The sequence below is a fragment of the Genypterus blacodes genome, unplaced genomic scaffold (genome assembly GCF_046128005.1).
Source record: "Genypterus blacodes isolate CSIRO-AG114 ecotype Tasmania unplaced genomic scaffold, CSIRO-AGI_Gbla_v1 ptg000342l_1, whole genome shotgun sequence".
NCBI lineage: Eukaryota > Metazoa > Chordata > Actinopteri > Ophidiiformes > Ophidiidae > Genypterus > Genypterus blacodes.
The window spans coordinates 238,600-256,172 of NW_027467127.1; the positions used below are offsets into that span (position 1 = coordinate 238,600).

At 47.2% G+C, this 17,573-nt stretch overlaps 1 protein-coding gene across 2 annotated transcripts; it reads right to left on the minus strand.

Annotated features, from left to right (window-relative positions):
* Window positions 1-431: 431 nt before the first annotated feature.
* LOC142988717 (integrin beta-1-like) lies at window positions 432-16,785 on the minus strand. 2 transcript variants are annotated; one of them, XM_076137950.1, is made up of 16 exons: window positions 16,677-16,785; window positions 8,622-8,688; window positions 8,176-8,261; window positions 7,375-7,597; window positions 7,094-7,264; window positions 6,757-6,995; window positions 6,096-6,251; window positions 5,852-5,947; window positions 5,576-5,665; window positions 5,261-5,401; window positions 4,949-5,151; window positions 4,467-4,705; window positions 4,129-4,351; window positions 3,812-4,038; window positions 3,542-3,708; window positions 432-1,843 (listed from the first exon to the last, which is right to left on the minus strand). In XM_076137950.1, the coding sequence occupies exons 2-16, from the start codon at window positions 8,686-8,688 to the stop codon at window positions 1,778-1,780; spliced, it is 2,394 nt and encodes a 797-aa protein (XP_075994065.1). In that variant the 5' UTR covers window positions 16,677-16,785; the 3' UTR covers window positions 432-1,777. The 2 variants fall into 2 exon arrangements, with proteins under 2 accessions (XP_075994065.1, XP_075994064.1); XM_076137949.1 differs by having other exon boundaries at window positions 16,422-16,773.
* Between the last annotated feature and the right edge of the window lie 788 nt (window positions 16,786-17,573).

A 17,573-nucleotide genomic window follows, 5' to 3' on the forward strand; every position in this document is an offset into this window, starting at 1 on the left:
TTACAGTAAAGATGAACATGGAAGGTCCACAGGTCACAATGTGTACAGAAAATGAGTTTGGAGCAAATTTGAGTATGAGACAAGAGCAGTTAAGCTCGGTGTTTACAGACTTAACACTTTCGAACGTCAACTCAGTTATTGAGTTATTGAGTTATTGAGGGTAAAAGCTGTTTAACTTGATTCCACTTGGACTTTTCTCTGCTTTTAAAACAAAGAAATACCTTTAAATGCTTTATGTGACTCAACCTTAAACATCTTCATTATGAGGTGCATAGGATACAATGCCTTGCTTAAGGGATCTTCAGCTCCTTTGCTCTCATTTGGTTGAGGGCTCAAGTATTCATTCACAGAATCACGTTCATACTACTGATTACAAACTTCTACAACACACTGGACATATTAATGAGTGAATAACAGAAAAAACACAATAGTTGGGGTGACTTGTTTTGAATCTTTATTCAATAAATAATTTCTGAAATAAATTGCAAATGTGACTGTGTTGATGAAATCAAAAGGCACTTAAAAAGGGTGACAGGTGTATCTTTCTACAAAAACTTTTTTATGAATAACTGAGGTCATTCCCTTACCAATGATCTTTAAAGGCTACATGACATATTGCCATTGTTATTTCTTTTTCATGATAATAAAAAAAACTTTGATCGAGGCACCGCAAAAGAGCTGGCAGGAATAAATTTCATATCGTCATCTGGGATTAATCCCGATTCAGTTCAGACAAATAAGACAAGGCATTTAAATACAAGGAGGTTAAGTTTGCAAATAAGGCAGGTTTCTGTGTATTTGGCATTGCTGTGAAGAATTAAGGACCTGAGTTGTTGTTTTTTTCTTAAATTAAGCGATTCAAACTCCAAGTCAAACAGTAACACTACTGTACACTGGTGTCCTTTCATCTAGAAAGACAGCCACACGTTTCTTTTACAGACAAAGATACTTTCGATTGATTGTTCCGATGGAGTTCATCACCCAGAGACACATGCCGCACTCGTCTTCAGCCCAGACTACCTACACTTTATGGCTTTAACACAATCCAAGGCTGACTGTACACTATCCAACTGCTGCTTCACTAAAGGCCCCACCGGCACATCTGAAGAGTTTCATTCCAAAATAAAAGCAAACCATTTAAAAAGACACAGTGATGCCTACTCAGTCAAAAGGGTTCTGAAGCAAAAGCAAAGCACATTATGGGATATAATGGAAGATTAGCACCATCTAAAGATCTCTGCTCAGACGGGCAACATCAATTCTAACACCTTTGCTCGTCTGGTTGTAAAGATATTGACTGATAGACAGAATCCCCTTTCCTCCCCTTCCCATCCATACATTGTATACATGTTTTGGAAAGAAACCCTTCATTTCTCGCCCCCTCCAGAAGTCCAATTCAACCCCCGACAGAACACTGATGGCTTGACACTTCTATAAAAAGGCACAGCGAGGCTTTTCCATTACCTTGCCAGTCCCGTGGCAGAGAAACTACAAATCAATTCGACACATTTTCTTAAGTTCAACAAAAGGCAAAAGGAGAGAAAAAAACAAAAACATTTACACAGACTGTACAAATTCCAAATGATGCATAGAAAAAGAAAACAAGTTAGTTAAACATACTGAAATAGTGGCAGAATGCATTGCTATCATTTGGTGACTATAACAACAAACAGTGAGAGCATTACAACTCTCCCTCCCCTCCCTCCCTCCCTCCCCCCTGCATCCCAAACCCATGTTCTCTTTCATACAGTGTTGTCACGAGGAAGGAAGAGCTCCATCATTTGCCTTCGTACTTTGGATTGACCACAGTTGTCACGGCGCTCTTGTAGATTGGATTCTCGCCCTGAGGAAGAGGCAGAGCAAACAGGAGTGGTGAGAAGAAGAGCTGTGACTCATCGCATGTCAACATTTGTGAGACAGATTTTCAATATCAACAAACAAAAATATGATACAACAACACGGCAAACATCTCAAGTCATCAAGCAAGGTGTACTCGACCAGAGCAGCTTGTTGGCTGTCAGTCAGTCAGTCAGTCATCTTTGTCACCTTTTCATTTCCCATCTCTTGGTTACTTTATCACTTGGCTTCATGCCCCTGTTATGTCAGCAGGCCGGTGACCCGTTGCCATGGCTCCCTGGCTTTGGCCACTCCAATCCGACTGCTGCACTCGGCTGTCTAATGTCAGACCGACACGTCTATTCCAGTCCTTACTCGTCTGGCAACTACAATCTGCCTGGAGTCGGTAAAATAGACGCTGAAATTCTAATTGAGATATTTAGCTTTTGGAGATGTCAACACTTAAGTTAAAACTTTTGAATCAGAATGATCATTTTGGTTAGACTATGTCCTTGGAACATTTGAATTTAAAGCATTTTACTAATCCAGATCCAGTTGACTCCAATAAAGCACCAATAAACAGTGAAATCATATTTGTAGGACGAGTGGAGGAAGAGCAGTCAGCCCCACAAGGCTCTGTGGTTACAGGACTCTCTCCTTAGAAACGGCTTTGCTAAGAATCCAATTGCATAACGGAGGTTAAAGGAACAAGACGCTGTTTCGACTGCTTTTATTTGTAATCCCTAAGGTTCTAATTGTTGATTTCCCTCACAAATTCACTTCCATACCATTAGTTATTGTAATAATCTTAATGGTGGGCATTTCTTCCAATATACCAGCACGCAACATGAACACTAGCCAAGCATGCCAACTTCACAACATGCAGACTTCACTGCAACCCAACAGAAGCCAACAGAGACGCAAACTCAGACCTATAGAGCGGCGCCTTTGTTCCCATAGCTGGGATTCTGGAACTGGTTAATGGGGCTCTTGTAAATGGGGTTCCCTTGCTATCATGGAGGAGAACAAGGGGATGAGATGAAAGACCACAGGGACAACAGAGGAGAAAGAAACAGACTGTGAAGAGGAGGAGGACAGGAAAAAGGATGAAGGCTCGTCTTTAGCTCAAAGCAGAGAGGAAATAACATTCTATTCTATTCTAGTTTGCAGTGTCACCCGTCGCTTGTTGGGGATCAAGCATCAAGGCGACTCATTCTGTTTGTAAGTGAATTCTTCCCGTGGCTGCTTGTGAGTATCAGACGAGCCCACAGCAGCCATGGAGACTTCCTTCAGTGGTCAACCTGCAGCACGGCTCTGCTTTGTTCCCTTTTATGGTCGTGCAGTTGTGCCATGTGGACAGCGAGGGGCAGCACTGACAGCTGAGGCAGGCTGCTCCCTCATTGGACAGAGACTAAACAACGCAGCAGGAAGGTATCAAGGTTGATCCAGGACACGGGGCGAGGGAGACGAAGAGGCCCGCTCTCTGGATCGCTCCATTCAAGCAGACATCGGATTTCCAACATGACAGATATCTGCTTTAACCGTCTTTAGACTCTGATCTATCTATTTTAGAACATGTAACAGACTGGAATGTTGTCCTATGGAGGGTTTATAAAGATGCAGATTGTGACCCAGCTGATATTCACACATCCACCTGTCACCATCATGACATATGGATCCAGGTGTTCTGGAACGATTATCTCACCGTGTCCCACTTGGCATTCATCTTCTCCTTCTCAAACTTGGCAAACTCTCTGCGGTCGTGGATGATCATCAGCAGCTTCCAGATGAGCAGCAGGGCGAGGCCTATCAGCACGATGCCCGCCACCACGCCAGCCACGATGGGGATGATGTCGGGGCCGGCCGGGCACTCTGGAATACCAAACCACAACGTAGGCACGTCAAGTCCACCGCCGACATTGACAGATTCGACGCATCAGAAGCTGAGCACAGACAGTTTCACCCGATCACTCACCCAGAGTCTCCCTCACATACACTTCCTTGGTGTCGTTCCTGATGGCGTAGGTGTAGTAGAACCAGCAGTCGTTGGCGTCGCGCTCTTTGCAGTGGCTCAGAGGGAAGCTCTGGTCGGTGGGCTGGGGCAGCTTGTCCTTCACCTTGATCAGCTGGAAGTAGCTGCAGTCTCGCTCGCACGTGTCCTTCTTCTCGCCGGCCTCGAACGCTCGGCACTGCACACACTCCCTGTGGAAAGAGAGCAGGCGGTGACTCCACGGTGCATTGCGTATCAACGCGGCCGCGTGTTCGCAAAGCGTCCCCGGCTCCCACGCTCACTTGTGCTCGGTGCAGACTCCGGGGCAGGTGGGGCAGATCTCACAGGTCGGGCCCTGGAATTTGGGGTTGGTGCATTTGCAAATTCCGCAGTCACAGGTGCCGCGGCCATTGCAGATCTGTCCGTTCTTGGCCAGGCAGGTGGAGGTGTCCAGGGAGCAGTCGCAGGCGCTGCCCGTGTAGTTGGCGTCGCAGATGCAGACCCTGCAGTCACAGCGTCCGTGTCCTGGGAGAACACAGGCAGGAAACGGGTTACAGCAGCAGGAGCGCCCACTTTGGAGATGGACTAGACTGTATGACAGAAACATTACAGCAAAACAACAATGAACACACACACTCACCTCCGCAGAGCTTGTTGTTGGAGCGGTCACAGTTGAAGTTGTCGCACTCGCAGTACTTGCCACTGTAGATCTCGGCAGGGTTCTCCCTCTTCTTGCACTCGCAGGTGCCGCAGACGCAGTCGCCGTTGTTGCTGCAGATATCCGTGCCGTTGTCTTTGCGGCAGTTGGCGTCCAGGTCCTCTGTCCGCACCTCGTCCTTGCTGCACTCGCACAGGCGCCCGATGCGTCCATCGTTACACCTGAGGCAGGAGCACAGTCGTGTCTCGGTCACAATGTGGAAGGCGCAGACAGGGGAAGTAAAGGACAAACGCTGGTCTGACTGACAGCCAGCGCTTCCTGCTTTCTCTTACTGAACCACATACAACTGAGACACAAAGGTTGATTACTTCCTTCTCTGTGGCCGAACAGGTTTAACTTGGGGGAGTCAAGTTGTGTGTAAACCTGCAGAGTCCTGAGGTTTAGTGCTGCGTGACTGTACTTACTTGCAGGCTCCACATTCGAAGGTCCCGTTGCCTTCGGAGCACTGACTGCTGTTGGACTCGCCTTCTTTGGAGCATTCGCACTCACAGATGAAGTTCAGAACTATCTCCACCTCCTCCGTGAAGCCCAGAGGTTTGATCTTGATGACCTCAGACTTGCCAGGTGACGGACACTTCTGGGATTCGATGGAAATTTGGAAGGACACCTGAGAAGACGAAGAGGAAGAGGAAGCCTTAATACTCTTTCACCACAAAGCTTTATACTTTCCAATTGTATCACTGTGGGCATGTTTACAAATGTATAGATGTCTTTACCTCATCTCCAATGGAGATGTTGGAGCACTTCCTCCCGTTCTCGCCTGTTCCCTCCACACCGTTCTTACAGATGGACTTGTAGGAGATGGACACGCCCTCTGGCAGCCTGCCGTTCTCCAGAATGACCTCAGACGACAAAGACTGGACAAAAGACACATATAAAGATCATTTCATTTAGAGATCGTCTCACAGAACAAACTCAAACCATTCCACTGCATTTGACCCAAAATCATTGACTCATTCTTTATTGCACTACAACAATCAAATCCAAACAGTTCATAAGATCCTTCAGAGTGACAAAGAGGCTGGACTCACGTTGTAAGCGTCAATAATGAGTTTGATCACGTTGCTGGAGTTGGAGGACAGCGTGCCGACAGCCGATTTGGGGATGAGATTCTTCAGCTCCTGCGAGAGTCACGACACAAACACACATTTATCACCAGTGAGCAGAGAATGAACAGAATTTGCTGAACCTAGGAGGTTTCAGTCCAATACCCTAAACATGAATACAGATACACAGTTCACACAAAGCAAGGACAGCTGGGAGAAATGTTTGATTTGTCCTACAGTATGAGCGTCTGAATACTTCACCTTGTAAACGGGCTGGAATTCCTCAGTGACGGCAAAGATGGTCTGAATGTTGTGGTCGCTCAGTTTCTGGACCAAATGGGCGATGGAGGGGTAGTCCTAAAAAAACAACAACAAAGCATTAAGAAGGGCCGAGTCCAGGCCTCCGGCTCAGAGCTCATGAGGTCTGAGCAAACAGCATCTGACCGCAGAATGGGGATGTCAGACAGAGGTCAGACGTGTGGGAACAGGAAGTCACATCACATACGTAGTAGTGGCTCATGGTGTACATGTTGTTCTCCAGATGGCACCTTCCATCATTGGGCAGGACGATGCCGCCCAGCTTGCCGTCCCCGGCAAAGTGGAAGCCGGCGTCGGTGGAGAACACCAGGAGCCGCGTCACGTTCCTCCAGCCTATTTGCTCCTGGGGAGACCAAGACACAGAATGGAAGCAAATGTAGGAAGCTTACAGGCACGGTTACGGAGAATTCAGAAGCAGGGGGCATTTGTACGTTAAAAGAGCCGGAAAAAGAGAGCGAGAAATCATAAAATCCTTCCGCCCTCGTGAAGGCGACGGGGAATAGAATCCATTTATCTGCCACTGATAACGTCTGTTACAGGCTCAGATGTAGTTAAAGCAAACATAAGCAAGTGATCCACCTGGGCTGTAGTGACGCCGTGTGCTGCTGGGAACTCTCACATCTGGTTAAGAAATCAGTCGTCTCCTGCTGCTAAGTTCACCAGCTAGTTCACAGGTTTGCTCCCAGGGCCTGAAAGTGCAGCAGCTCAAGGAGACACATGCAGTGGCGTGTGTGCGCGTGTGTGTGTGTGTGTGTGTGTGCGTGCGTGCGTGCGTGCGTGCGTGCGTGCGTGCGTGCGTGTGGAGGCCATGTTCTCTCTCATTCTCAGTCCATTCCAGACTGTCTCACCTCGCAGACGGCCACTTGCATGATGGCGTCGAATCCCCCCTCAGGAGAATCCAAGTTGCCCGAGATCTGCTGCTGACTGACCAGCCGGTTGAATTCGTCACCCATTTCTGTCAGCTTCAGGACGTTCTTGTAGCTGAAGGGGCTGGTGCAGTTCTGGTTCCCCGTGCAGGGGTTGATGAGCCGGGCCGGCGTGGTGCTGATGTACGGCATGACAGTCTTCTCCACAAAGGAGCCAAAACCTACGGCGGAGAATACAAGAACAACTCAGTACAGCGAACGTTTCTCTGACCGCGTCAACCAGCTTCTCAGTTTCTCGCCATCTCTCGCTCTTTCGTACCGATTCTGAAATCCGACGTGATCTCCTGCATTTCCCTCATGAGGTCGGTACCCAGGTTCTTGACGTTCTCCAGATCGTCCTTCATGGAGAAGGACAGGTCCATGAGGTAATAAAGGTCGATGGGGTAGTCCTCCGCACGCTTGAACTTCAGATTGAAGGTCTGAGGCTCTCCTGAAAGACAAAGGTGACAAGTTTGAATGGAAAATTACAATCATGAAGTGTTGGATGAGCCTTAATGGAAGATTTTGCAGATGGAGAGTAACAGACACACAAACATTTACCCGATCTGAGTGTGAGCGTGAGTTTCTGGGGCTGAATCTGTGTGATCTGGTGTGGGTCGATTCTATCCGCCCCCTCCTTCTTGCGGTTAGTGACGGGCTTGTCCAGGTCCACCTTCGTGTATCCGCGGGGGTTCTCGATTTTGGTGACCGCGCACTTTCTGGCCTTCAGGGACTCCAGGTCATCGCAGCGAGCCGACTTGGACTCGCCGACGCTGAGGAAGTTCTGCGGAGATGACGAGAGAGAGAGGCGGTGAGGAATAGTTCAGTCATAGTTTAAGCTCGATGCAGAGACGCTGGTGGACTGCTGGGCGACTGGCAGGTGAACTTGTTGCACGTTGCTTACAAGTGTTCTTTTAAGTCAAGTCTTATAAGGATCCGGATGTAGTTCAGTTCAGTTTGCAGCCGTGCGTCTCAGGCGTGTCGGCCATTGCTCTTAGGGCGGCGGGAGTAAAGCAGAGACAGAGCAGGAGGCCCATCTAAGCACATAGAGTGGATGCACATGATTTCCCACAAGGCACCGTGATGGGGAGACGAAAACAATGAGCTCAGTCAAAACAGAAATAGAGCTCTGACCTCATTCTTTCAAGACCACATGACCAAAGGAATCCTGGCCCCCCTGCTCCTCCTGAGCTCATCACATCAGAGATATGTGAGCGTTTAAGACCTTTACTGTCCTCACCGAAATTCAGCTCAGCCGGAGAAGAAGAAGATGACACACAGACAAGCAGGCGACACGATGACTACGCGACACAAGACACACACACACGCACCACACACACACACACACAGAGTTTGCCTCACCTGGTCCGTGCACCACCCGCACGTCTCAGAGACCTGGATGCATTCCCCGCACGACTGAGCGTTGGCCTTGATGCATATACTTCCCTCTGAAAGAAAAGACACCGCGCACACACACACACACACACACACACACATCAGGGTTCCTTTCAGCCATGACAGCATCAGTGATTCAAACCAGCTCCAGAACTGAGTCAAGCTGACAAAAAGCTCCGGGCGCTTCACCAGCAGATGATTTCACCGGATTGAAAAAGCTTGAGGCTGAAAGCAAACTTAACTCAGTATTACAGTTTGCGTTTCTGTGCTTAAACGTTTAATTTATGCTTTAAACCATTTTAAAACTTTATCAAGGATGATCACAGAGGCTCTAAGGCTCAAACTGGGAGCAGGCCAGTACGCCTCGGTTAGTGAGAAACAAAGAAAGCAGGAGTGGATCTCCTCCGTCTTACCTTGCTGAGCCCGGCCGTGACTGAGGATCGCCGATAACGTCACTATCAAAAGTAGCCGCAGCTCCATCTGTGAGGCGGGGAGACAAAAGGCACAACGCGTTCAGATGAAAGGAGGGGAAAGCTCAACATTCTGCTCAGGCCTCCACAGGGCTCATGTGAACGTCTACAACTGTCAATAAAATAAACAATATGGCAAATTACGCAAATCTAACAGTGCGGTCCACTCAAGACACGCATGCCAGAGGTGTTGGGGTGATGGGAGACGTGTTTCTAACTGCACTGTATCATGGGATTAGAGAGGTTTAGATGGGTTTCACTGTCAAAGTCTGTGTTTGCTCTTTGCTCCATCACCCAAGCGTCATATTGGTTTACGTTTCTGCGGTTCATAGCTGATGATGACTCTTGGGTGGCAGAAGGGAGGGGCTGCTCCCCTTGTGCCGTTCCAAATATGGAGGAGTGATGAAGCTCACACATATTTGCTCTCTGACTGGGCCGCAGGCGTTCATGTTGGTACAGGCCGCCGTGCAGTAAAGGTAGCTTGTATCTCCACAGGACATCTTCAGATAAGATCCAGAAACAAAAACACATGCTGACAGAGTAGGAGGCATTCTGCTAACGTTTACCTCTGGGGTTTAAAATTATGCAAAGTTACAGACGATGCCAATCCCAACTCAAACCGATCTGCCTGCAGTATCCATCCCAAAATGTTCCAAGTGTTTGTGGCTTCATTCACAGTGAAATAATGTTTATCTCCACATTTACTGACCCATGGTAAGTTAGCATGAAGACAGATTATTAATGAGCAAAGACTTTTAACAAACAGATGTCCCATATGTGCTCAGGCAGCTCTGTCTGCTCCTGAAGCGTTGCCATTTCCTGTAACCGCGGTGAGACACATCTCTGATGTGTGGCACCACCCCTCAAAAAGATTACAAACTCTGTCTCCTTACTGGAGTCAGATAAACAAAAGGCCTCCAGTCAGCGCTGACCAACAGCTGCAAAGGGACTGAGAATAGACGGAGCCTGCTGCTGGACGTGAACACGTTTCAGCTCCTGGACCTTTGCGAGAGGAGCATTTGAAGGTGGACTACAGCTGTGTGTGAGTGTGTAGCCTCTGTACAGCCTTTTCATTAAACATAACACTATAGACGTGTGGGTCAGAGGGGAAAGGCATAGACACAACGAGCACATCCTGTTAAAAGAGCCCTTTGCCCAACTGCACTGGGTTTCCTCTAGGTGCTGTGATGGTTATCACAGTATGGGGGTTGGGTGAAGATACAGACACACACCACAATGACAAACATGAAGATATGAAATACTGCAGCGATGAGAAGTCATCTGGCAACAACTAAGCACAGAACTTGCAGCGAGATGGACAAAGCTCACAAAAGCGACAAGATGCTTCGTAAAGTTCAGGCCGACACCGACTGCAAGGACTTTCTACACCATGAAGGCTCCTCCCCAACATTCCTGAAGAGCGGCTTTGTTTACCGCTCTGGGCTTCGTCCTGCACAGGGCTGCAAATTGCAGAGAGCTGACAGATTGTGAGGCTCTCGGGGTCTTTGCTCCCAGAGCCCGTGTGCCACATAAAGGCCCACTTGGAGGCACTGGAATGTCCGCTGAACATCTCACAGGGGAGGGGATTTAGCAAACAAACTTAGCTGGAATCCTCATTGAATGAACTCAAATACTGAGAGCTCTGATGGTTTTGTGGAATCCACCAGCTTCTCCTTTATTAAGAGTACGGAGCAGATAAGAGCCTGGCTGATGCATAAGAAAGTCAGTGTCATTATCCAATATTGGGTTATCATCCTGACAGAAAATAAAAAGGTCTGAGCCGCCGCGCCAACGACTTCTACCGTGGAGGGCAGCGGCTAAAATGATGGTCGACGTTGTTGTCCAACCATGAAAACCTGAAGGATTTCAATTTAGAGCTGCAAACAGAACTACAAACACAGGGGGAAATCTTTGCTATCTGGTGAAGTCAGCTGACGGCGTACAGTACATGACCATGACACATCCTGTGTTAGTCAGAGTGAGACAGATGGGGGGGGGGGGGGGGGGGCTCAAACAACAGCTGTGAGTCACTTTAAGGAAAGAGCCTGAGAGGGTTAAGGTACAGATATGGACATATGGGAGCAGGGACGCAGTCAAGTCTCTCTCTCACTCTCGAGAACAAATTGCCTGTCTTGCAGAAACAATGCAACGCTACGAATCGTCACGGCGACACAGCCTAATATTTAGAGTAAGGGGGATAAGCGGGGGCGACTCGTGTCTTTGTATGGTCAGGTAGGAGAGCTGCTGCAACGTCATTCTTGGTTACGCGTCGAGCGCAGTACAGCAGCTAGAAGACGCTGAAGGCCAAAGTCTATTAAAGCTGGAAACACAATACAAGATGTGTAAAATAATATAAGCGGACATTTAGTTTGTGATCATCTCTGCCAATGAACCGTTTCATCTCTGGCAAGAGATATCGCTCCGCAATGTCTGGACTCGCAGCGTGTGGACGCAGCCGGAATTTCAGTCCAAGCGGCGGTGATCATTCACAGGACGGGACATGTGTTTTCTCAGGAATTCCTTCCAACAGCTGTTTGGAACTCGACCCTCCTGCTGCCTCCTGCTCGGGTCGGGTCAGAGGCACTGGACTCAAATCTGCGGTCTGAGAGCCTGGGGGAGCACAGGCGGGCTCTCTGTGAGGGAAATCCACACAGCGCCTTCCTCTGCTCACATATCTTGTTGTCCCGCAAAGAATTGACTCCCTGTGTGAAGTCTCCGCCTACAAACTGCATCTGAGAGCAGCCTTCATTTGGGTGAGGCTCCTGTGGTGAAGGAGCCCGCTGACCCTCATCATCACTCACTCAATAATCTGATTATACGTCCATACGTACTGCGATTAAGACAGAAATGCGTGGATGGGAGGGAGTGCGTGTCAAGGTATCTGACTCTGACTGATACGCTTACATGCCTGAATAAATGAATGAAGGTAACTCTGAGTACACATACCTCCATCTGTTCAGATCTCAAACACATAATGGGGAAAAAATGCTATTGGGGGAAAAATACAACTTAGATTTATATCCTCAATCAAACTATAATCAAAGTTTGATTAAATGTCTGCGTAGCAAAGGTTTAAGGAGCCAGGGCTCAAAATAAACAAATCCTCACTCTGATAGCTTCAGAAAACACAAACAAGCCCAATACCTGCCAATCGGCCTGAGGAACCAATAACACTTAGTCAGCACTTGGGGGTCGGTGGGGGGGATTTCCAAACTATCACAGGAAATGGGGAATATCCTGACAACTCTCTTTTTTTAAGCAAAGCTACGCAAAAGCACGATCGACGATGTACAGTTCTGACACTAAACACAGAGGTAGAATCGGTCAGAACAGGAGGTAGACACGAAGGACAATGACTCCTTCATGCAGACGAGTGTCACCACTTGGCCTTTGTTAGACACTTCCTCTGTTCATTGACCATATAAAGAATGATCATTAACTAGTGAGACCCACTAAAGTCTAGCAGGGGGGGAGGGGAGGGGAGACTTCCTCTGATTAGTGGCGTTTGTAAAAACTGGGCCAGGCTTTACTCACAAAGACAGAATGAGTTTGTCTCTATCAGATGGACACATAGGGATTCATTACAGTGTAGATTAAAGAAATAACTCAAAGTTGAAGTAAAGCCTGTACTGACTGACACGATCTGCCGCTCTGGCCCCCTGCTGACCTACTTCACACATTCATAAAGCTCTGAGCAGACCAGCCCAATGTTTGCTGAAGGTGGAGTGAGGCACATCTGTAAAAGTTTAGTAATTATGACAAAGTCCAGAGGAAGCACATAGAAGACCAGAGTCCAACACACACACCGGCTACAATATGTGAGATTATGGTACATAAAGTACACATTGATCTGTAATTGTGTTCTTTCTCTCCCTCACACTTAAAACCACAATCAAAACTGATACTTAGACTTACGCTCGCACTGATTAGTCTTTGGATTGTGTGAATCTGCAAATCCACGACACAAACAATACGACAGAAGCAAAGGCCAGTTCTGCCTGTTGCATTTTGTGGTTAATATACTTTAAGAAACACGACTGGACTTGTTTTAATCTGTGATGAAGCTTCAAAATGTCTATAAACAAGGAAAGAAGTCCAGCTGCTTTTGAAGCAGCGTTTCTAGATCTCCCACGACCTCCGCTAAATGCTTTAAACTGACCCTGACCCCTGACGCTTCCTGTCATTTCTCCAAAGTTAAACATTTTTTTAATATAACCATAGCGAAGGAACCGAAGGGCCGAAGGGACATCTGAGACAAACCGCCCAAACTAAGAGGAGGCATTCACAACAAGTTAGCACTGTCGCTGCTGGGTGGGGCATCTGGTAGATTTGGAAATGAGTTTGGGAGCCCATCCCCCTCCCCCCCAAAGCTCTGTTTGCCACCCGGTCAGCCAGCACTGCCCCCACCTGCTGCACAGAGGCACCGCCCACCCCTCAGTCTATTAGGTCTCTTAACAACTCAGCACGACTTCACGTCCGTTTCCTTCGTTAAACTCCACCCGGGCCACTCCTGCGCTGTTTAACAGGCTGTGGACGGATCAGGAAGAATGTCTTCCTTTCTGACTGCAAACACAGAAAAGTTTGGAGGAAACCCAAACCCCTGTTTCTAAATGGCAAGGGGACGTCTCAAAAGTACACTAACCTGTGCTAAGGAGGCTGTAAGACCGTTCCATGTTGGAAGACATTTCAAGAACATGAGCGGTTCTTGGCTCTGTGTTTTAATAGACGCTTGGACACGGCGCGATCGTAAGAGCAACTAGCAGACGATCGAACTGCAGCTATAAAGGTAGAGTTGAGCAAGTTCATCAAAAACCTTGCATTGGAGCCAGCGTTTTCACAGAGGGAGGGAGGATCCAGATGTTGGAACCATTTCACATTTTCAGGGTTGTTACTGACTTGTGTGCAGGAGGGCAAGGAGAACATGGGATTTAAACGGCAGACGGATCTTTTCTAACTCACATGTATCTCTTCTGAAAGAGACACAAATTTGAGAATGAAAGGATCCAAACCACACTGAGATTTATGTGATGAAAAGTAACAAATGAAGCAAGAGCAAAGAGAACACAAGAAAAGCTTCATCACAAACACGTCTAACAGAATGAAACACAAACACAAAGCTAATCCACCAAGACAATTCCTCATGTCGCCTTTGTTTCAGCAAATAAAAAGCATCGTGGCTCTGAAGGAGAATTATTCCGGCTGTGATGAATTGTAGACGGTCACTGGTGGCGTTTGGAACTCATTTTTCATACAGGACGCGGGGAGATCCCGATCTCTGAAGCCTCCCCAGAGAGATGAGATAACGCATTCCAGCTTAACAAGCACCATACTGTGTCGTGGAAAAACTACATAACTACAACGTGGGGTGGCCGTTTTCCTTTTTCCATTCCCCTCTCTAACATCATCTCAGAGTTTGTGCGGTCATTTCAGTGCCGAGCGAGTTTCGTGGCATTGAGAACTTCTCCAAAACCAAACTGAGAGACTTCTTACTCGGACCTCATCTCTGCTTGCTCCAAGATCCAGTTACCATAGTGACAGATTTGGTTAATGTCTCTCCATTCGCCACCGAGGAGCAAGGAGCTTTAAGCACAACAACACAATAAAGCATTTAATTATAAAATCATACGTAACAGACTAAAGCGGTCACTTACAGTATCTATCTCTGACTCTACTCTTCTTCATGACTCGTACATTGGTACCGTATTGTCTTCAATGTGCTTTAATCGCAGTCTAATCAAGGAGCAGGTTTATGTACTGATTGACACGAGTCATCGCCTATCATCACTCGTGTTTCATCACCGTCATACAATCGTTACACACAGCTGTGGCTCTGTGTGGCACCCATAGGTTCACTGATTCATGAATCAATCACACAAGCGTCTCTAAACTGTTATAAGCGGCGATGCCTTGGTCAGAACAGCGTCCATGCAGTGCTACTTAGTTTAAAGACAAAAACAAAAGAACACAGAAGCTGGGGAAGTCAATCAGGTACCGAAGACACAAAGAGATGGTCTGAAGCATTAGGCACACACACATTACATCTATCTGTAAAAACAAATATTGGGTTTGTGTGAAGGAAAGGTATTACGCAATGGGGTTTTTCTGCGTACACGTCATGTATTCATTCATCAGCTACCCTGGTGTTGAGAAAGACTGAACCCTTCATATCGAGCAGCTCTGGACACTCCTCGCTCCTACAGCAGCGTTCAATGTTCAAACACCAAAACAATGTAACTAAGGGAAGTGAGTCAGTGAGCTGAGGGGAGCCTGCTCCGGCTGAAACTTCTCCCTCAAGTCTACAATTACCAGCACCGGCCCGAAAACTATATGCACCCATGAGACCAGTACACACACACACTGTGCCAGATCAAAGACATATGTCCCTTCACACCTCGATACAGTGCTGTTGCTATGTTATTACGATGCTCCCAATAAGCCCCAAACAGGCCAGTCATTAAGTCCAGACACTTTACTCCCTCTGCGCTAAATTAGGCCTTGCAGCAAGAACGTCATGAGCACAGATTCCAACAAATCATTCCCAGCTTCTTCTTGAGAATCATGAGGGGGAAAAAAAACACCACCTCGGGCTACAGTTTTACAGGAAGTGAGCGAGGCAGGCAAGACTCATCTCGCCAGGCTGACATACTGCACAGCCAGCAGTCCTGAGTGAAGACGCTGTGGGCATGGCTGAACAAGAGGCTCTGGTTAACCAAGATGGCCTGTTGGAAGACGTCCTGGTCTTACAGTGTCCTCAAACACAGTTTACACGCTCCATAAGGCTTTTTGACTGGGCTTCGGTCAGGCTGCGGTCTGTTGCGTACAAGTGTAACTCCACAGATTGCTCGTGAAGTTGGTTTACAAAGAGACGCCATGTGGTTTCCCCTCACATGTAGGTAGATGCTCTGCTAGAACATATGAAATGAACAAACAGAGCTCTTTAAACATTTCCAAAAGGCGCCCCGATGAATTAGAAGAAGGCTGGATTCATAAACGAAGGGGGGACTGAGCCACTTTTACACATTAAATTCAGTTTATTGGCTGTGGGGAGTTTCCTGCTGGTGCTTAAGACAACAAGAGAACATAAACTACTGCCAGAGGGGCTTTGTTCACTTCTTTCTGTCCTTTAGCTTTAGTTTAGCAGCAGTCAGTCAGTTTCCATGACTTCACACACAAACATGTACCTCTAAATTTACAACAAAAACATAAATAAATCGTGCCCTGTCTCTTTAAACTTCTCACAAGACCCCAAACGCAACACGAACCCCTACAGCAACAACTTAAGGAATCTGATTAAGATGCCAAGAGTTTGTTTAGCATTTGGGTTAAATACATCAAACCTGGATGACATGGTTTTTAAAAAAGAAAGAAAAAGAAGAAGAAGAAGAAGAAGAAGAAGCTTATTAGGGGGCACGAAACTCCTGAAACTCTCTCCCTGCCTCCCTCCTCTCCGGGTCTGTGGCCTACATTCTCTCCAAAGCCCTAAACGGGCTTCATGAGAGGGAGAAGAAGCTCCATCACTTCACCCAGAACATCCCTCTACTGCTGTTACACACCACACGACACACACACACGGAACGAACACTGTCGCCTTTGCTTCGCCGTTAAACCCGCACCATAACTCCCCCCAACACACACACACACATTCCAACCTTCTCTCCCTTTGTCGTTTACATTGTTTCAGCCGCCAGACAACATGGCAGACTGCTCGAATGTGACACATGTAGGTTAGAACAACACACTCACCGTGGGTTCTCTGGTGTAACGCTGTTTCCGTGGGTTCACTGTAACATTTACCTCCACAGAGAATTCTCTTTTTCGACGGGTAAGAAGCGCAAAATGGGGCCAAGAGTGTAACAACGCGGCGAGGCTCCGCTTTGTTTCCGCTACTTTCTCTCGGTTAACCGCAACGCGACCAAGTAGCGAGTACGCGACGTCCCGTTTACAATGGCGTCCAATGCGCTCAAACACCGACGTGTGTGTGCGTTTAGGGCGTATTACCGTGAGTGTGTGAGAGTAACGGCGAGGGGTCCCCAGCTCGCCCGAACACGCTCCGCTCGCTTTAGTCTGAACGCCGCCCGGAGGAGCGTTTGTCTCTGTGCTCCACCTCAGCCCAACAAACCCCGCCCACACAGGAAGAGCTGCGGTGTGCGGAGGGCAGAAGAACAAACACACCGTGAACTCATCTTCACCTCGAGCTGCGGCGAGCGCGCGCCCACGCACACGCACAGAAATACAGAGAGAATTAAGAAATTATAAATAATGAGAATTTAAAAAAAAAAGTAGAAAAAGTAATTAAAAACAGTAATTGTGTATTAATTGTCGGTGTAAAGCAAAGTACTCAATCATAATTTTGATAGCTGATTGACAGGCGAAGGTTCTCAAACTGTGTGGCCCGAGCGCCACTGATGGGCCTTGAAACGCCCCCTAATGGAGATTTATTTTTGCTAAACACATCACGTCATTGTTGTTGAGGTTTTTCTTGTGATTTTTCCTGAGAATGACATATTTGTTTGTTTGCACGATGTTTGTTTCAAAATTTTAAGGAGTGTTGAGTGGCTGCTTTACAAACAGCAAAGAAAATCGAACGTTATAAATACAAAATCACTTAAAAATCAAAACGGCTTGACTTGTCTATGAAACAAGTTTAATTAACTCTTTACATAACTCCTTTAATAACTCTCTTGTATTATGTACTTTAAACAAATGAAAGAAGTTTTTTTTTCATTTCGGTATCAAAGTCTTAAAGAGTAAAATGAATACAGCTGAGGATAAACATCCGCCTGATGAGCCAGACTGATGGCCACGTTATAAATAGTTTATTGTAGATGACGAATGTGTGAAACGTCCAGACTCACTGTGAGTCAACAGGGGGGAAGCAGCAAACACATAAACACA

Coding starts and splice junctions, on each gene's coding strand:
- LOC142988717 (XM_076137950.1), bottom strand. CDS start 8,688: ATGGAGCTGCGGCTACTTTTGATAGTGACGTTATCGGCGATCCTCAGT. Junction 3,709..3,811: donor GTATGTGAGGGAGACTCTGG/GTGAGTGATCGG, acceptor TTGGTATTCCAG/AGTGCCCGGCCGGCCCCGAC. Junction 1,844..3,541: donor TGAATGCCAAGTGGGACACG/GTGAGATAATCG, acceptor CCTCTTCCTCAG/GGCGAGAATCCAATCTACAA.